This window comes from Apteryx rowi, unplaced genomic scaffold, assembly GCF_003343035.1.
Source record: "Apteryx rowi isolate R43461 unplaced genomic scaffold, aptRow1 scaffold_65, whole genome shotgun sequence".
NCBI classification, from domain to species: Eukaryota; Metazoa; Chordata; class Aves; order Apterygiformes; family Apterygidae; genus Apteryx; species Apteryx rowi.
In genome coordinates this window covers 1,331,569-1,352,924 of record NW_020450927.1, presented here as the reverse complement: position 1 = coordinate 1,352,924, position 21,356 = coordinate 1,331,569, and the positions used below count along the sequence as shown (strand labels likewise).

Here is a 21,356-nt window from a genome sequence, read left to right as displayed (position 1 = left end):
TAAGTTATTTTCTAGAACTTATTTATACAGAACCAGACCCCTTTCCTTTTCCATGTGAGATACAAAGGTATGAACCACAGTCCTTACTGATGTTGAAATTTATCCTTCATACCCATTACCATGCATTGAGCTGACATTTCCTACATTAACAGACCCCCCCCAGAGCACTTTGGGCTGCTCTGCTTATCAGAGCATGGGGAGGGAAGAAGGAAGCGAGAATCCCTGGTCAGTCCAAAGTTCCAAACCTGGAACCTGGAGGACTGCATCGGAGGACATTTTCCCTCACACCCCAGGTTTTCATTATATCAAGCTTTTAGTGAAGGCACAATCCTGTGCTAATACCACATTCCATCACTAACTGTCAGTCTGCACTGTCACAAATGCAGCCTTACAACTTTACTAGAAGAGAAAGAAATTGGATTGTGAGGGAGACCACCTCTGAAGAAAAATATTTCTAGGAACAGCACTATAAATGTCCAATAAACAAGTTTTATGTATTTTACTATCTCCAGTAAAAGCATACTCCAAAAGCAATCCTACTATTTTTAGGATCATAGTTATAAAATTATGAAATATATACAAATTTATTATGTACTAGCAAAACTTTCATTAAACAGAATGTATTTCACATTTTTCATCAGAAAAAAACACTGCAAGAATTTGTGAGCTATAAAAAAAGGAAAATTTTTTTTTGTCTCCTCATACTGATGCTTCAACATAACCTACAATACCAGAATAAAGTTTTAGACTTTGGGGGGACGGGGTGGTTGAGGGAGAGTGGTTATGGCATTCAAACGAGTCAGGCCTTATTAAGATAGTATTATGGAAGACAAATATTAATAAAGTTACTCTCTTTAATACTGCAAAATTAACATGCTAGCTTACCATATTCACAGGACTGCTGTAAATCTGAGATAATTCGAAGTATGTTGTTCATTAAATTTGTTCTTTGCTCACTTTCCAGGATGCTCCCTGTTGATGGGTATGCAGAATCAATATATGTCAAGTCTGAGAGGTAAATACCTGAAAAAATTAGAATGAAGAATTTCCTTATTTAGTGTCTCACATTAACCAAAAAAACCCCCCAAAAACAAGAAAAAAACTACCAGTATTTTGGGGAATTTTTGCTTTCATTGACTAATATACATAGAGATCGATGACAGCATTGCCTCACTGTGTTATTTTTGATGCACCTGGAAAATAATCTCTAAAAGATCTCCAAGAACCTCTGCACTTCAGAGAAAAATAGCAACTATGCTTGGACTTACAGGAAAGTACACCACCATACCACTCCTGTCTGAGACTCAGTTTGAATCACTTGACCCTCAATTTTTGTCAACCCTGTCTAAGCTGTATTTGCAGATGCCATGTTACACGTCCAGCTAGGTTTGAGTCCAAATCTTTTGTTCTGTGTACGACAAGTCAGAACAGGAGAAGAAGAGGGTCTTTTTCATGCATCATACCAGGCACATACAATCTTAGTCTTTGACAGCGTCACTGTTTCTAAACCTGAAAGCAATTATGAGGGTATGCACAACTGCTCATGGTCCTGATCTTGTCATACTACCAATTCATCATTCCCTTGACAAATATGAAGCACATTATACACAAAATGCTAAAATACATGAGCAAAATTACTAATAAGTTTCTGAAGTTGCCTATTGCTCCAACTCAGCATGTTTCAAAAAGCAAAACAAAAACAGACAGAAGAACGATCTTATTTGCAGCTTTTCAAAGTGAATAGAAACTGAGAAAAAACTCCATTTGCAGCAACATGGAAAATGATATCCACGCAAAAAGCACATTTAGACTGAAAGGTGGTATGAATTCTGCAGTTCACAATAGTTTTAACAGCTAAAATCCCACGGGCTTACATTTAGCTCTTCAAGCCTTCTACCCATGTCTTTGCTCACCACCGTAGCCTTACTATTCTGTCAGTCCTTTAGTCACATAGAGGAGAGAGGAAAGTTCCCTTCCTTGCATATTATTGCTGTAAATAAACTGCTTATTTTAATTTGAATTCTATTCATTTCCAAAACTTTACCCAAAGTCCGATCATTTCTTGTCTCAAATAAATGAAGCATCTCTCAACCAGCTTTGCCATTACAAAGGAAAAGCTCTTCTTCCCCTGCATCCTCCACAATACGAAAGCCCTACACAACTGTTAAAATATCCAAATTTAAACAATATTTTCAAGAAGCTGTTATTGAAGTAACTTGAAATTTCTAAAATTAATTATATTTTTCTTACCTCAGGCTTGTTTAACCAAAGTCATAACAAGAAGTTTGGCTTTACAGGTGGAAGAATATTAATACAACCTCACTAGAACAGCAGTTGTGTKTGTTCAGCACCTAGCCAGTAGGTTCTTCAAACCTGAGTTGGGAAACTCTGGGCATCACTCCAAAGTCAACACATACATGCGCGTGTGCGCACACACACAGAAACAAATTAAAATACTTGTGGTTGAAAGGTGGCACAAAAAAAGTGAATAGAAAGGTATTACACATGACCTGATACACTACTAAATTTTTCAATCTTGTATTCTGCTAGAAGTAGTTTATTATAAAATAGAAAGGATGATCAGAAACGTTATTCACATTTATACTCTAATGCTATCAACTGCATAAGCTGTCCTGAGCCTAACTTTGCTAAGCAATGTCCAAACAAGCATTAAGAAATCTCAATCCTGCTCAATCTTCCATAGAGAGAGGTAAATCATGCTTATTATTTATGATGAGAGAAATTCATTATGAACAAGCTCCTGCAATATTATACATGATTTTATAAGTTAACAGATTTGTAGGATTATCCTTCTGAAGAATTCTGAAAAGTACCTTTTCTCTTTTAGCTAAGACAAGACCCTTTTTGTAGACAGCTGTTCTCTAAAATTCATTATTTCAGGCATCTTTATAAAATCTAAGACAACGTTAAAAGACTACAGAGGTAGTTCTTCCAAATGTCACTGCTGTGTCCTTTGGGAAGAAAACGAGGAGATCAATGAAACTAAAATGGATGTGCTCAAGTACTGGCTGAATATGGACAGAACTAGCAGCAGTATTCTGCATTTCCTTTCAGGTGTAATCGCTGCGACTTGTGCTACTTGTAACACTAATCAGATGTTATTGAATATTCTGATACCTACCCAAAACCATCACGTGCAGTTTTAATGCTTTCCACATGGACCAGGGACTTCATGAGTTTAACAACTAGAACTGTTTCTTATTAAGCAAGTGTCAAGAATTGAACACGACGTTCGGCTGAACAGTCACTGAGCCTGCAAACGGTTCGTTTTCCCTGTTGTATCCAGCCAGGCAGCCCCTTTTATTCCCAGCAACACAAATCGAGATTTATCAGCCTGAAAGAATCTTTCTTCTAAATGAAGCCCAGCACTGTAATAACTTGAAAGGCATCTTTAGGCACCGTAGTAAAAATGTTTGATTTGTAATTGCCTGCTGAACTCGGGCGCAGCCTGTTGCCATCTGGTACCCTCCCTCCGAGGGGCAGACAATCTTTCCTTGTTCATGAGTGCGCGGCCTCCCTACCCCCTCCGTCGCTGGCGGGGATGGAGAGGAAATCCGAAGGAGGAGTTTCATGGGCTCGCAGTGACGACATCGGGGGGCTGAACGCCCAAGTGCTCTGTGCTTGCTTAAAAAACCCCCTGTCCAAGTGTGATGTATAGGGAATCTGGGTCAGCTGTAGCTGCTTAGTGCGCTTCTGCGCGTGAGAGTAAAACGCTGCATTCTCTCCTCTGGAAGAAAATAAACTGGCACATTAATTGCTTTGTAAAAATGATGTAGTTAGCTTGGTTATCGCATGGAGAAACCCAGTTCCTCAAGGCAGCTTGGATCTAACGGAGAAAGACGAAAGCAGTTTTCAACTACAACTGCAGATTAACAGCCCACAACATCGGGTAGCATAAGAAAAGGCAAGTCGGTCCCTGGATTTTCCACCTACTACAGAAGCAAAACAGCTGCAAGATTTTTTTCCTGGTAAGTTAAGTTATTCTTGCTTGCAAGTTGCATTTTGAACCATTTGCAAATTATACATACGACTATCATGTGCATACATCCATGAGCAGCCCCATCTCTCAGCCTAACAACTACTTGACAGCTAAAATATAAAACTCACCCTTGCGGCATTTGGTAGACTCTGGGAACTTGGAAAGCATTAAAGGCAACTTGCATAAGGGCAGGAACTAACCCGTTTCACTTGTGAAGATGAACAAGTTTTAGCTGTTTAGCTGTAAAACTTCTGTAGATTTTGCGCTATGCATGGTTACAGCAAACTAATACTGCGAGATTCTTTGCAAAGCCCATTATTTAGGTATTGTGAACATAAAGTGCAATTCTGCTCCCACCGCAAAGCAAGAGCCAAAACTCCTCTTGACTTCAGGGAAGCCGGGATTTTACTCAATGTCAGAGCACAGACCTAACATTACTAGAACTAGAAAATGGATACCTCACTAAAACCACTGTAAAAAATCCCAAGTAAATCAACGCACACCTCTAAGTAGTAGTTAATCGCTGTATATCTTCTCAACTAAAACATTATTTTTTATAGGGACTTCAAAGATTAAAATCTTCAAGAGTAGTCTGAGCTGTACAACCAGAAAACCTGTAATCATGCATTGGTTCAGTAAACTCAATTTGCATCACAGGCAATTGTGCAGTGAAAACCCACAGAAATTACTGAAGCAGACACTAACCCCTTCCTTCAGCAATTTGGGGAACGAGGGGGAAGTTAACTGTACCTTTATTTAGCAGCACTTTGTTCCTAAATAGATTCATAAAGACGAACTTTAAAACAATGCCGGTTCATGGTTGCATTTTTGGCTGAAGTGGTTTACGAGCCAAACAACTGCTGTATTTCATAACCAGGCAATGCAGCACACAGAGCAACAGTGTGCCAAGGGGAAAATAAAGTTTTTGTTACAGTTCTTTGGGGGCAGGAGGGAGGGGGAAGGATACAGTTGTGAGCCAAAGATTAAAAACCAGAAAGCTTTTTAAAAACACAGAAAACAAAAAGCACAGGGAGAAAACCCCCCCAAAGTTAAACCAGTTTTCTACTGTTTGCCTTTCTTCATGCTGTCTTTGAAATAAAAATACAGTAAATAATTCAAAACAATGGAAAAGAATAAAAGTTACGTATTTGTATTAACAAACTCTCAGAAATGTCTGGCACAATAAAAGAGAATGAAGGGGTGACACTGAAGAGAAAATGTTGCAGAGAACAAGCTTAATTCAAATTTAGTAGCTATAGAATGAGAAAACCCCGAAGCAGTCTTGACAAACAGAAAAATGGATGCTTTCCAAGTACTTAAGCCTTTTTTTTTTTTTTAAACTGTCCTTTTGTGCTTCTCTCCATATTAAAGGGAATAATCTAAGCAAACAGAAAAAAAAGAACATTTGAAATCTACTTTGTGTGCTTTGGACACCAGGCTCCACTCATTCATCACTACCCAAGCTTTTGCTTAGCACTACTTAGAACAATTCCTAAATCCTTCACAAAAGAAAACAGCTGAGTCAATAACTTTAAAGCAAAAAAAGTCTCTGTGAAAGAATTTAACTCCTTCTCTTTTGCTGTCTTCTAACTTGAGTTCAGATTTCAAAATGATAATTTTAAATAAACAATGGACTATTAATGTTACGCTGTTACCACAAGAAGAATCTGAAGCATGAGGGAAAGCCATTTCATTTAAATTTTACATGAATTTCGGTCACAGCATGGAAATCCTGAATCTTTCAGCTTTCATATTGTTTTCACTATTGTTTTACAAGTTTTAATTTGTTGTTCATAACATACTCTATTAATTTGGTCCTTGAAATTTATACACCGATGAATGAAGCAAACTTCTTATAGCAAACATTGCCAAATGCTTAATGTCTTCAATATCCAAAAGGGAATTCTGGAGCACCTAAATAACACATTTCTAAACACAAAATGCCCCAGTCTGTTGTACCTGCTTCTTAAAATGTTGCAAATAAATATAATGGGTTCCAAAATGGGTTCCAAAAAATTAGAAAACCCCTCCAGCTGCCAAGATACCCTAAGCATTGCATAAAAATACCTTCACAAAAAATCTGGAAGTGGTAGGACATTTTACTGTGTTTGCAGAGCAGCTGGTATGACCAGCTTCACAAGGCTCTTCTGCAGCGAGAGTTTCTCAGTCTTTCAGTTGAAGAGTGACACATTTTCAACGACTACTTCGAAAGCACTTGAAGATTTTTAGATTTCATTTTCTAAAATAAATCAGATTCCTGTTAATACCAGAGAAGTAGAATTCTGTGGCTCAATACATTATACATCTGACCAAGAAAACCAAGTCTGTATTATTCCTGGTTTCTAGTCAATACAAATGTAAGCAATCCTGTTATTTTACCAAAAGCAGAGTGACTTGTTGGAAAAAGGCTTGTTTATATAGGGCGAAGTAATTTACAGAAGTACACAGATGCTGTATCATCAAAAATTCATGGGAACGTTTCTCCTATAGTAGGACTGTTTCCCCACCCCAGTAGAAGTTCTGATGTTACGGACACCGTTTTAAGCTAAAAAAAATGGAAAAAGATTATATTTATTCTGGGCAGAGATGGTGGAATTTATTGGATAATTTTGTTTGTTTTACTTGTTTAGACAAACTTTAAAAGAAAATGAAAATCTGCATAACAGCAATAACAAAGCGAATGACCTGATATCATGTTTATGGATGTCATGGAAGCATCTTTATTCTCAGTGGTATCATTTATTTTTGTTTAAACAAACTGGCTATTGCTCTTCCTGTTGCGTGCATTTAGAAACACAGGCTTATATAAGAGGGCACTGTTAGTATTTATCATTTGACCATACTCCTTTAATAAATATTCTGGATAAAGACAGGGACTGAGACCATGCGTTGAGATCTGAGACCACCAGATAGAAGCGGTCTTTGTCAGCTCAGAAAGAACAGATATCCTAGTCTGTGCTGTGGGGCTCCGAGTTCTACATCTTGACCTGAGAGTCACAGCATTTCAACAAGGAACAAATAGTTTTCTGTTTAGATAGTTAAAATAAGCCACTATTTTTTTGGATAATACACCCCATGCTATAATAGTTTCTCAGTGAAAGTTAAAATATTAAAGCTTGACTTCGCTCTTAAGTGGAATTTTGTTCCTTATTGACAATTAAATAACACTTTTTAAAGTAACAAATCAGAGTAATTTCAGAAATAGAGGGTTTTTTTGTATGAGGATCAGTCTGAAAAGAAACAAGAAAAAAGGAAGAGAAGGAATGGTATTAAGTTTGAAATGGTATTTGAAGCCCTACCCACAACTTGAATATTTCTGACATAACGATTATGAGGTTTATTGTGCTGACATGAACAGYTCCAAACGTTCTCCTGCAGATGCAGTGAAACATCAGCATGCCAGAGCGTGTGTAATATCACCACTTCAGAAACATAAGGAACAAAACTGAGGGACAAAGAAACATGGCAGAACCACGTGAAGTGACAGCATATGCTAATTTCAAGAATATGACAGCTCACACAGTTAAATATTGCATTTTAAAGTAACAGTATCTGCAGTCACTTTCTTTCTTGCCTATTTGTCAAGGCCAGCAGTTGGGTACTTCGCCAGTCCCACCGCAAGCAACTCTAAGCTTGCGTGATGACTTTAGACTGCGGCTCTGCCTAAAGTGATCCCTGAACCTCAGCCACTTTATCCCATAGCAGTTATGGCCCTTATTAACACATAAGCATAAATATTCGAAATGACCATACATAATTCATTAAAAGAAATGTGGAAAGCAGACTGCAGCAGAATAGTTGAGCAGACAGAGCTGCATTGCAACATACCTGTTTTTGAAAGACTCAGTTTTTGTGTGTTTCAGGAAAGAGTTAAACATGATATTTTCTTCCCCCAGCCATCCCATATTTAAACAACAGTATCAGATCTTTAATAATAACTACCAGAGATTCATAGGTTGTTCACACAGGTTATTTTGGGGATACCAAGGAGCTATTATACACTGTGAGAGCAGAAACACTAGAATACCAGACTTTCCCTACGGTTTCATCCTTAAATGTGTCATGAAGTCACTTTCTCTGCATCAGAAAACACTACATGTAAGATCCTGAAAAATAATTTAGAGGACCTGAAGAAGTTTTAAAGTCCAGACAATTAGCTCAGCTCCTCTTTGTCAAGTTGGGAACCACACATAGCACTGTTTCCCCCCCCCTTTTTTTTTAAAACCATGATTCATGTGCAAACATAGTGTAATGAACTTCCAGCTGAGCACTGCTCAAGGGATATTTTAAATGTTTGAAACTACTAAAGAAAATTGTGCAATTAGTTCCCCCAAAAATGATGCTTGTCTGTTTTTCATACAAAGTGTACCTTTAGCAGTCAAATATTAACAAAACTCCTAAACAAAATGTTTTTGAAAAAACTATTTACCAGTATTTACCAGTGGCAGCTCATACACCAAAACAGTTATTACATACTAACAATAAAATATACAGAAATAAGTATTTAAATATAAATATATATTCTCAGACTTCTGCGTATTCCCTCTATTTATGCAGAGTAAGAAGTAATATTCAGTATGTGTTAAGAGCAAACACCTCTTCTTCCTCCCAGAAGCAGAACTTGTAATACAACTGCCAGCAAAACAAGAATTATTTTTCAGACAACAGTAGAGCATTCAGCCAAGATCCCTGGACAGGGCTGCTGACTGCACGTAGAGCACGCTTTGAAGCTGGTAACCGCTGCGCTTAGTAGAGTCACACACTAAAGATCTGATCCGTTTACTCTGAAGCGGACTAGACACCATTCGCAGCAACAGCGTTAAAGCTACTAACAGAACGGCGAGTAGTGAGCCGACACCAAAGTCGCCTCAGCTCATCGCCTGTAAAGCTGAGGGCAAAGGCAGCAGTACCAGCCTGCCTCTCCTCCCGCGTAACTGCTTCGGGATTGCCAAGTGCACTTTAACCTGGATTTGGCAGGGACAGCGTGAAAAYTGGGAGCTTTCTCTAGCCTCTGCACAAGGTTTTGTGCAACCGCTACCAGTAGGCTGGATGGACAGATCAAGGCTGATATCGGAAAGAGGAGAGTGATCTGCTTACAAGGCATAAGGCAAATATAACCTGGAAAATCAGTTTTTTCTGACTTGAATACTATCACTGTTTATCATCTCAAATATGCAAAAAAAAGACAAAAACAGGTCTTAAATATTCTCGAGTTTTTCCTCACTGCATTTTAATTCTTTACACAGAATATTTAAGAAAAAAACAGAAACAAAACATTACTTTCTAGGAAAGGCGAATGAAACACTCCAGTATGGTATTTATATTAACACACCTTCAGTGTTATTTGGATTAATGATCTCATAAAGGAGAAATAAATGAGATCATAAAAGGATTAATGTTCTCATAAAGATATCAGAAAGCGGAATGACAACTATTTAAACACACATTCATCTCAGAAGTTAGCTAAGTAGAGATACATAAGTATTGAGCAAACCACATCATTTGTTTTCTTCTTTACAAACTTAAGGTTACTTGAATATATAATTTTAATCAATATTAAAGACAACTATGTTAGGCTAATCTAACACTAATACCAAAAACAGGTTAGATATATATTTCATGTTTTTCAAGTCTACTGTATGTGTGCACGTACATATAGTAAACTTGAAAAATGTATGTACGTGTGTGTATATAGGTGAATAGATGTGTATACAGTACATACATTTTGTATACATATGCCCATATATAAACCTAAAAAAGGAGCAGAAAAGCCAGTTTAATCCAAATCAAACATTTTAATTTTTATAATTTGGACTAAAAAAAAGAAAAAAAGACTGCATCAGCCACCTATGTCCCTCTACTTTCATTCTGTGAAGATATTCTGCAAGAACTGTTTTATAACCTCATGCTTTAGTTGCACTGATTACAGATCTAAGCAGGCAAATTTATAACTGAAGATAATACACAACCTGAAAAGGAACATTGTTTCTGAAAGTATTCATTGCAAATTCTCTAATATAGCCATTACATAAATTTTCAGGGCTTGCTGCTCAAAACAGAAAGCTGTTCTTTGAAACGCTACCTAATGCGACCTAACTCCACATAACAGACTCCGAAGACTTGTCTACACATATGTAGCATGGCAAACCCCATCACTTTAGGCAGTTTAGTCTTAGTTATAGCTCAAATGCAAATAAGTGCTTTACTCCAGAATAGTGTTTGATATAACGAAATCTGAAATTAATTATTTTATCTTCTATCTGTTCAATAGTCTCTTCTGAAAGTCATCATACTTGCTTGAAAATGAAGATATTTAAATGGACTTTGGGTGTACTACTGTTCCTCCTGTTGTCTATCGGACGGTGTACAGAACGCTCTAAGCTTAATAAAACATCTCAGCGGAGGCACCCTCGTTCAGCAGACAGTGGAGAGGAAGGAAAGAAGTGTGGTTACACATTCTTGGTCCCAGAACAAAAAATTACAGGGCCAATTTGTGTGAACACCAATGGACCAGGYACTGGTAACAGAAAAGATGAAGTCACAAGAATGGACATAGAAAACTTGAAGGATGTGCTGTCCAAGCAAAAGCGGGAGATTGATATATTGCAACTGGTGGTGGACGTGGATGGAAACATTGTGAACGAAGTAAAATTACTGAGGAAAGAAAGTCGTAATATGAACTCTCGGGTCACTCAACTCTATATGCAACTCTTGCATGAGATAATTAGAAAGCGTGATAACTCACTTGAGCTTTCCCAACTGGAAAACAAAGTCCTTAATGTTACAACAGAAATGTTGAAGATGGCAACAAAATACAAGGAGCTTGAAGTAAAGTATGCAGCACTAACTGATCTTGTAAATAATCAGTCTGTGACTATCTCTCTATTGGAAGAGCAGTGCTTGAGAATCTTCTCCCGACAGGACACCCACGGGTCTCCACCTCTTGTTCAAGTGGTGCCACAGCACATTCCCAACAGTCAGCCATATCCTCCTGTTCTTCTGGGAGGTAATGAGATACAGCGAGACCCAGGTTATCCTAGAGACAGAGATGTAAGACCACCACCTGATCCAGCTACTTCTCCTACAAAAAGTCCTCTCAGAGTTCCACCACTAGCTTTAATTAATGAAGGTGAGTCACCTATCACTACTTATCTAACCCGAGATTTCTGTATTTCAGAGAAAAACCGTCTTGACCATGCAACTAGAACGAAGAATAAAAGTACCTGGCACAGCTAGCCCTTTCCCTTGACTGTGATTTTCTCCCTCCATTCCCCCCAAGAAAGCATTAGGTTTAAGTTTCCCAAATAGTCTAGTTCTTAAGCTATTGTTGCATGGGACGAATCTGAGGAAATAGCTGATGCTCAAAAATTCAGTCTGAAGAACTTATAACTTTCATTCACAAGTTACTGTTTGTTTTGATACTATAACTTCAACAGCTGAGTTGAAGTTATGGGAATGAATATTCAGTTTTAGCATATGCTTTTTACCACTGTTTCTTTGAAGATGCCTATTAGCTATATGTTACAGTATTTGGCAACAGTGAATGCAAGAGAAGCTAATTCATATTAAACAACTGAAGTAATTTTAAATAGTTGCCCTTGATAGCTACACATGTACATTTGCCAGAAGTAATTCATGTTACAAGAATTGTAATCTTACTCTAAACTGTTTTAAAATTGAGATCTAAACCCACCAACACAATGATGCAAGGCTTTTTTTTTTTTTAATTTATTTATTGTTTAGTTGAAATACTCAAGAGAGCAAAGTAAGTTTGAATGGGTAATTCAGTAACGGCTGATCTAATTAGATGCACCCAACTTTGAACATTTAAAATGAGTAACTACATTCTCAGTAATTTGATATTGGTAGGGGAAGTGAGTTAAATTAATACCATAAATATTATGAAAATACATTCAGAAGACTGTATCACATTCTCATGAGTTGCACTTCTCAGGTCACTGCACAGATTCATTTAGTACTAGAAATAAAACTAGTGACGAGGAGAAAATTAATTTCTTTCCCAGTTAAACTCCCCAACAGAATCCCTGAATGGGATCACGATTCTCAAAAGTTTGACAGAATTATGACTTGTTTTTCTGAATCCTTAGATTTATCATATTTTTCTCATACTCATACTTTTCAAGTAACCATCTCTGCTCTTGCTTTTGTTAGATTACATAGCAAAAGCCTTTTATTTTTTAAATTGCCTTTAGTCACAGTTGGAAAGTCTTCTTGGTTCCTAAGGTGAAGGCACACAGTTGTGCCTGTTATACAACATTACAAGCAACTAGTTGCTGATGTAAAGAGCAATTATTTTTATTCAGGGTCTGCAAAAAATTCAGGCATGAGCCCAACTAAAATGCCAGATGTCATGAGAATTTAAATCACACATCATGACACAAAGGAAACTGCTGAAAATAAAAACATTACATTAATGTCTGGTCAGACAGCAAAAGTACAATTCTAAAAAACAGTGATTTCCTGTTTCCCAGGAAACTCATTCTTCAGAGTTTTGTTTAAAATGCATCTTTTTCTCTCTTCATATATGTTTGTTTTACATACAGTGAAGTAACAGCACTAAATATTTTCCCTCTGAAGTATCCATCACAGTTTTCACTCCCTCTTCCCACCCCTTAAAGTTCAGATTTTGCATCCATATTTGCAAGGAAACACAAAGGAATCTCAGGCAATTTTACCAATATTCAACTTCCTTTATTAATATTTAAGTCCTGAGTTGGAAGTTTCAGAAGTGTTTCTTGCAGTGTCTTGGGAAAACGAGGGCTGAGAATTACTGCAGCTGGCAGAGCATCAATCATTATAACACACACACAATTTATCATAAACTGCAAGACAATGTCTCGTTACCTCTGAGGTTTGAAATTAAGATAAACACGCTTAATGGAGTACAGAAGCAAAATGGTCTATGCTATTGAAAAATGAAGTTTCCAGTTAAAAGATAATGACTATTTATAACTTAAAGATGTCAAATAAGACGAATGAAAATCAAACAGTCCCTATTAGAAACAGGATTGTCAAAGACTTGATTATGACAGAACAAACAACTAGATCAACAATCCCTGCTATTTCTCCTACCGTTTTTGAAGAAATTTTACCTTACAAATACTTGCACACACCAGAAGTTTACAAAGGGGTCAACATGCATCTTAAAAGCATGGGTTGGGAGTAAAATTCAAAATATAGGGGGAACAGAAAGATGAGGTCTTGTTTTAGGAAAAGTATTTTGTTTAATTTGCATAAAAGTTACTCTAAGAGTGGAGGAAAAAAGTGTTCCTGTGAATGGGCAAATTCTAATTTTCATAGTTGTCTTAATCACTGGAATAATAGCCAATGTACCAAGATTAGTGCCCCTAGGTTCAAAGTGTAACTGCAGGTAGGAAGGCSTACTTGACAGTTCCACACAAGGAACCCACTCTGCTGCCAGTATAGCTCAGCTAACAGTGTATTTTTTTTTTTTTTAAATGCCCAGTTTTATTTTGGAATTTTCTTTTACTGCTGCCCCCAAAGTCTTTTCTGTGAAGCTTACAATTAACAAGCCTAGTTCCTCTACTATTTGCCTAAGATAGTCTTTGTCATCTTAAATTAGGATTCAGTCCTAAGCTTCCAAATTCAAATATTTCATTACTATTCCTCTCTAGCATCTAGTTTATGGTAAAATATGACTTGCACCAAATCATTATAGGTGTAACACAACTTTCAAAGTGAAATAGTTAACAGTTAGGTCATCTTCTCAAAGAACCTGAACTTCAAACTCATTAAAAACCAAAACCAAAAAGCCAGTCTTGTCTCAGGGTCTTCTCCAGACTGTTATAAAAGATTAGATATGCATTTGAGATACCTGTTCCTTACGTATCTAACAAAGTTTTAACATCAGACCACGTTCAGTTTACTTCCTTAGATTAGAAAAAAAGGAGTTCCTAAAGCCATTATAAATTTGGTCCTGAAACACTACTGAAGATAAGTAGTTCTGAACAGACTCTTAAAACTAAACAGCCGTGAGTATTAATACCGTTGTTCTATGTGATTACGGCAGCATTTAACTCCAGTAGCTGAGCAGAATTAAGTGCCGCGGTGGGGTGGCGGGACACGGACAGACGACGTAAGAGAACACACGGCTGCATTTCTGCATCACTTTCTCAGTCTTTGTAAGGGTCACTAAAAGCTTGCTGACACAGCCTCTCCCAGCTCACTTCGTGTGCTGTTATTTCACATGGCCACAGTGTACTAACGCATGTGTTTACCTGGCACACACTGACCATCTGTGGGCTGAGAACCACCTAGTAGACCCTCTCAACTTGGAAATTTTGGACATAAAAGCCACACTTTCTGATAATACTGCATTTACGTACTACTCACATAGCAACAAAGATCACATATCTAATTACATTTTAAATAGGAAAATTACACAGTTATTCTTTTTTTTTTTTTAATTAGCCAGAGTGTCCACTCAGACCAACAGTGTGGGGAATCTTTCACAAGTGCCAGCATTTCCCGTGAACAAGAATTAAAAATAGATTAGTTCTTATACCATGAACTCAGAACAATTACATGCAGCAAAGAACTTGCTTTTCAAAAAAGATTTAAGACTATAGAATAAGGAAATCCAACAAATCCCAACTTAAGTTAAGCACACAGACAAATCTGAGCATCAAAAAGCAGACAAGTTGCATCCTGTGACCTTAATGCCAGCTGAGTTTTAGAAGTGATCAAAGTCTGTTATATAAACAGATTAGTACAATTTTGTCTGCCTCAAAAGCTACTTAAAATCACTCCAACATCTGCTTGGGTCTCTCATGGAAAAGCAAGTCCACAATTCCTCCTCCAGAGGAAATCACGTGAAATAATATATAGTAGATCTATTGAGCTAACCTTAATATTCAGCCAATGTTATAAAAAAATATTACTTGTTTATTTTCACTTTAATGCCATTATTGCTTTACATTAATACTTTAGAACGACCCCTCTGTTTAGTTACACAGCATCCAAATTCACTTCAGGTAGTACATGAAAAGGGAACGAGACAGAACTAAGCCCAGGGAATTACATATTCACTGTATAAGCTCTGTAATGTGCACAATCTGCATAGAAATTCTAATTATGAACATGAGAAAAAGCACTCAAACCAAAACTACCATATTACTTTAAGTTATTATTCCATGCTTGCTTGCACTGTAAAAATGACAAAAACATCATCGAATATTGACAGTGTAATATGCAGCAGTGCTTACAGCCGTGCAGGCTGAGCGCCTGCAGCACTCATGGGGAGCGCTGTCCCGGCCAGTTCTGAAGAGTCACCCTCATCAGGCACGCAAGCTGTTTGCACTCTAATGGGAGATCTTTTCAGRATTTCCTGTTAACTACAGGTTTATGCAATTGGCATTGACTACCTCAAATCCTAAAAAAACACGGACTCTCAGTTTGCTTTTCTCACTGAACCTCAGTCTGCGAGGAGGGTCACTTTCACCTGACCTCTACTTTAATTAAAGAATAATCACAACTGTCATTATGCTTCCTTGCACATTAGCTTCTCTTGTGACCGATAATGAGTTTCCTCTATGCTTTCAAGCAGGTTTGAGAAAATCAGCCTTTAAATGTTAAACAATAGGTAATTATTTTCAGATTTAGCAAGTTTGTATTTTCAAGTATACTTAGGGCATCCACCACTAACAAGCTGCCAGAACACACCCTGCTCTTCATTACTAAATAACTGATCTCTAATCAACTGCTTAAAATCAACAGAAGTAACAATAACTGGCATAAAATCTGTTCTAAAAGGTGGAAAAAAATCAAAAATTTGAAAGGCAGACAAAGCAAAGCAAAGATTTTAGAGGTATGTAAGCCGCCTGCTTCTTACAGAGCAACTAGATGCTCTTCTGTAAATAGTAAGACGGTTTGCAAAGCCAGTATTCACATGGTCTAAAATAGACCTTTCAAGCAGTGCTGTCAGCAACAGTGTTGTCACAGAATCGTAACCCTTAAAGGGAGCAAGCGAGCCCTATTAGCTGCTCAGAAGAACCTTCTCCACTGCTTACAAGTTTTCTTCACTAGTAGCCATCCACACACATCACCCAAGGAGAGCACATGAACCTTATAGCTTCCTATCTACAGTTAACAGGCTGACCCAGGAAACGGGAAAGTACCTAAAGGCTAAGAAGTTATGCAGCATAAAAACACCCTGTTTCACTAAATTCCATATCTGTAGACTTTGAATTTTAAAGATAAGTATTTCCTACAGAAACTCTCCATCCAAAACTTTTGCATGTATTCAGATGTGTGAAGGTTTGGGGATTCTGTTTTTTTTTTTTTTTTTTTTTTAACTTCAATTTCAAAAGGATGCACTAGGGCAATGAAGCAAATTTACATCAAACTTTTGTTAAAGCGGTACAGAAGAAAAATAGTTAATGAAAATTGCAATGCACTAATTGAATATCAAAAGTCAGAGCATGCATCTTTGACATGGTATAAAAAGTTAAAACTCGGGTGTTGATAAGTGAAGTGTATTATCTGTTTAGCAAACTGATGTTTTTGTAAAAAATATATATAAAAGATATGGATATATTTTAATGTATATGTACACAATTAATCTAAGACAATAACATTGTATATTGTTTTCCATGGTAGTTTTAACCTTAATTATTGGCTTCCCACTACCTCCAAGTCTTTCACTGACACACAAAATATTCTTCAACAATTTGTGTACTGCTTAGCCGAGCTTGAAAGCTTACAGTACCTCTTTTCCAAAAGGTCCATTCAAAGACTGTCAACAAGCCAAAGAAGCTGGGTACTCCAACAGCGGGATTTATATGATCAAGCCTGAAAATAGCAATGAACCAATGCAGTTATGGTGTGAGAACAGCTTGGACCCTGGAGGATGGGCAGTTATTCAGAAGAGGACAGATGGATCTGTCAACTTTTTCAGAAACTGGGACAGTTACAAGGTAAATTTTGGAATTCAGGAAATCAGCAGCTTCATTTTGGTGTGGCAGTGGTTACGTCACCTACTGCAATCCAGAGGGTGCTAACATTTCCAATGCAGTCRTTCATTGCAAATGTTTGTACTGAATGGTAAATACTGAAGTGCTGGAAATAAAGGGTTAGTTGCTTAAGTTAGACAATTGAAATGAATCGTACAGAACAAAAAAATATCATGAGCAAAACAGCTATCCCTCAGAGACAGGCATGTTTCAGCGGGAATGTCATATTTCACTCAAATGCATTACTTTGCATTACTTAACTTATGCTCCGAAATATTCTGCATTTGTAATGCATGACTGCGGAGAGATGTTATTCTAGACAGTGACTGGGAAGTCATTTATTACAAAGACCTAACTAAACACATGATTTCTATTAAGACACTGAGAGCTACAGTACAGTACTTGAAAAGCTGAATTTTCTCCCCTGTGAATAAGTAGTCTCAGCCAGTGGAATTATTCATTGAAGCACACTAACAGTTTTGCAGGATCAGAGCCTCAACATAAGAATGTTCTTAATAATGAATTAAAGGAAACCACCTCCACCTTAAAGAATTAGCTTTGAAATCTCTTGAAGATGCAGGGCTGGTAAAAAGAAACATTCTTGTGTATGTATCCTGAGCTCAGCTCTGCTTTGTACAGTTTAACTTTGGAGTCCAAGCTTCAGTGGGACGACTCGTGCTCAAAGTTATGCGTATGTTTAACTTGCTTGAAGGCCTTTAGAGATATTTTGGATCACAAAACTAGCAGGCGTAATGTCTAAGGCAGCAACTGCAGGCTGCTTTGGAATAATTACATGCTAGGCAGGAAATGTGGAAAAAAAAAAGTCAGTGAGGTTTTTTTTTTTTTCCTTTTTATATAGTAACTATGCTTTGACTTCACACATACAGGACACTTTTTCCCTCTGATACTGTGATCACTTTAAATGGATCCACAGTTACAGTGTGCTCTGTAACTGAAGAGAGAACTGAGCCACATTTAACTCAATCAATATTATATATACAAAGGCAACAACAAAAAGTTTACTGCAAGGATTTTCACTTCTACATTCTTGGAATTTAATCATTTAAAGGTTATCCTTAGTAACTGTTCAAAGTCTTTACTACTTTTTAAGTACAAACTCACTTATGTGATAAGGTAGTTAAGGAGTTCACAGCTATTGCCTTACTTCAAGTACCTAAAGGCGCACTTCTGTGAGCGACTTTGGCAAACCGAAGACTGCATCCCTGGCAAAAGGGGTGGCTTATTCCTTTCTCCCTTTCCCACATTTCCACTTCTCTGCCGATCTGTGTGGCTGCCCAGCCTCAGCATTGATGCGAGGGACGCAYTGCAAATGTGGCCAGGAGCCAGGAGAAAAGCAACACTACCATTTTTGGCAGCAGCACGATCCTAGATTGGCTTAAGACACTCATGAAATTGAAGCTTGAGTCAGGAGCCTGGAGTGTTTACTTACTGGGGGGAGAGAGGGAGGTTTCCCTCCAAAGTGATTCACTGCAGGAAATGAGCTGTAGGTCCGACACAATCAGTGGCCAGAGCAAGGAGGGCAGGAAGACCTCAAACTGCAAAGCCTAATAGATACCACTTACATTAGGTGATGTAAATACCTACTTCGGCTGTAACTACAAACATTAACAGCAGTGGTTTTTCTCAGGGACAAGAGACAGTAGGCATAAAATACCACTTCACCGTTACCATACTGGCAATCCACAATTCAACAGGAAAAATGCCTTTAGATTTCACTTCTAATAAATCTAGTGAAGACTACAGACAAATTACCTGATTATAATAAAAACAACATTTGGTATACAAAAGGCAACAAAAAGGTATTCAGTCTGAACACCAAGATTGTTAATCTATAAATATCTTTTCCACCCTAAACCATACCGCCTTATATTTCATTATTCACACATTCTTACAGATCCCCTTTAGCGTACCATGGAAAATATTGCTTCAGCTCCCTCCCGTATTCTCTCTACCTCAAAAAGGAGAGGACATCACAGAAAACAGATGTAGCTATTTTTGCTGCCTTTACCGATTCTGGTAGTACCTTATACCGCCAGCAGTCCAACTGAGTAAAGGGCTAAGAGCAGCAGAATAAAAGCATTTAAATGCATAGATTGAGCTGTCATTCAGAAGCTTAAAAGACTTCCAGTACCCAAGTTCCCTTGGTTTATAATACTCCTGCTGATGAATGTTTTGACGAACGAGTAAGCTAACATCACATTCCTATCTTCTTTTGCACAGAAAGGATTTGGAAACATTGATGGAGAGTACTGGCTGGGACTAGAAAATATTTACATGCTTACCAATCAGGATAATTACAGGCTACTGATTGAATTAGAAGACTGGAGCAATAAGAAAGTCTATGCAGAATACAGCAGCTTCCGCCTGGAGCCCGAGAGCGAATTCTACAGGCTGCGCTTGGGAACATACCAGGGCAACGCAGGCGATTCCATGATATGGCACAACGGAAAACAATTCACAACACTGGACAGAGACAGGGATATGTATACAGGTAAGGAAGCTATTAGGTAGGGGGGAAGTGAATACAGCAGATACCCATGGTGATACCACCTTTAACCAAAGAATACGATGCACAAACCACGGAAGCTCTGATAAAACAGTTCTACGGAAAGATGCTTCAAACAGATAATGATAAAAATCTCATTGACGAGGCCCCCTTCGAGCCACTGCACAGTTCAGAAATTCAGATCCTATTATCTTCACTGCAGGCACACTTGAGTAAACTTTGTATTTAGTTAAATTACATCCTTATCACTTGCACATAATTCTTTGAGGTCAGAGCACCTTTCCAGGTGATGTCTCAGACAGCAGTGCTGTGGCCACACAACAGTAATCACCACTGACCAAATCCTCTGAACAGCATGAAAGGGATTTCAGTTGTGTGCAGGTTTAGTTATGCACCAATATTAGGAAAAGGGGTAGACCCCTTCACTTCCTTCTCCTTACTAAGGGACACATCATCTAAAAGAAATATTCTGACCAAAACAGGTGCAATTACTAAACTTTTGTCTTCACAGAACTGTGGCCCGCAGTGCTACTTGGGACTGTATCAAATGACATAACTTCCATTTAAGTATTTCTAAACAGTACATAATTTAAGTTCCTTGAATGCCAGCTCATGGACAAGTGCTGCTGGTAGTCTGAGAAGAGCTCACCTCCTTAGTTTTCAGTTGTCACATTAAATCTGTAGTAAAAAAGGAACACTAGGCACATCTGTGTTAATAATCTCCCCACAGGCAATGCTTATTACAGAATATATAATTTAGGTAAAAGCAGCAATTGACATGAGCACAACAGGATCCAAAGTGCTTCAAACTTCCAAGAATAATGCAGAACATGAAAGCATTAACCTGTATCATTTCTCCCCTCAAGTGTTGAAGTTCACCTATTTCTCTCTGTTCCGCAGGAAACTGTGCTCATTTTCACAAGGGTGGTTGGTGGTATAACGCGTGTGCACATTCCAACCTCAACGGAGTGTGGTACAGAGGTGGCCACTACAGAAGCAAGTATCAGGATGGAATTTTTTGGGCTGAGTACCGGGGAGGTTCCTACTCCTTGAAAGCAGTTCAGATGATGATCAGACCTATAGACTGAGGAGAAAAATCCCACAGTGCTCAAATGATCAGATATAAACTTCGAGTGCTTGAGTTCCAGAGAAAATAAAATATTACACTTAAACCATTGTTTTGCACAATCTGCCTCTGCAAAATGCAGGTCTACAATTGTTTTTGTCTTTTTTTCTTGTTGGGTTCCTCCCCCCCTTTTTTTAAATCCCTYTTCTACTGTGAGAGATGGTATTTTTAAAATATACAGATTTGAGCAACTCACAGAAGCAGGTGTTTGCCTTTGCAATGCATATTTATGTTTATTCTAGTTCAACATGCATTACAAACAGTCATTAAAACTGGTAAAAAAGTTACAGATACAACAAGCTATAAGCTTTTTCATTTAGAACGATTATACTTTTCCAGTTCAACTCAACCCTTTAATATAGATGTGTGAAATGATATTGTCTTGCTTTAATGTGAAAATTGATTAGTTATTTAACAATTTATTTTAAAATTGCTGGTATTACTTTCAGTGAAAATCTCACATTACGTTACTGTTTAAGACTTACTCCAAGAAGCTAGACAAGAAATTGAAGACATTCTAGCTTTGCCAGCAGAGAGATATTTTGCAACAAGTAATTATTTCAAAATGAAGTGGTGAATTAAATACAAAATATATAACTTCTTAATGGTGTAGAGAATTCCTTAAGATCTGCATATCTTACCTTCTGTAAAACACTTAGGTAAAGTGTTCCTAACATAARAGATAATTGCAGAAAATGGTTGATAAACTCT

The 21,356-nt window shown here is 37.6% G+C and overlaps 2 protein-coding genes across 7 annotated transcripts in view; one reads left to right on the top strand and one right to left on the bottom strand.

Annotated features, from left to right (window-relative positions):
* RALGPS2 (Ral GEF with PH domain and SH3 binding motif 2) overlaps nt 1-21,356 on the bottom strand; it is a 135,099-nt gene that overhangs the window by 35,860 nt on the left and 77,883 nt on the right. For all 5 annotated transcript variants that reach the window (XM_026084673.1, XM_026084671.1, XM_026084672.1 and 2 more), the window contains one exon: nt 886-1,023. In XM_026084673.1, the coding sequence (XP_025940458.1) occupies nt 886-1,023 (138 nt within the window). The remainder of the gene's footprint in view (nt 1-885; nt 1,024-21,356) is intronic.
* On the top strand, nt 3,742-20,694 carry ANGPTL1 (angiopoietin like 1). 2 transcript variants are annotated; one of them, XM_026084677.1, is made up of 5 exons: nt 3,742-3,989; nt 10,272-11,129; nt 16,763-16,956; nt 19,234-19,504; nt 20,420-20,694. In XM_026084677.1, the coding sequence occupies exons 2-5, from the start codon at nt 10,304-10,306 to the stop codon at nt 20,605-20,607; spliced, it is 1,479 nt and encodes a 492-aa protein (XP_025940462.1). In that variant the 5' UTR covers nt 3,742-3,989; nt 10,272-10,303; the 3' UTR covers nt 20,608-20,694. The 2 variants fall into 2 exon arrangements, with proteins under 2 accessions (XP_025940462.1, XP_025940461.1); XM_026084676.1 differs by lacking the exon at nt 3,742-3,989 and having other exon boundaries at nt 9,698-11,129.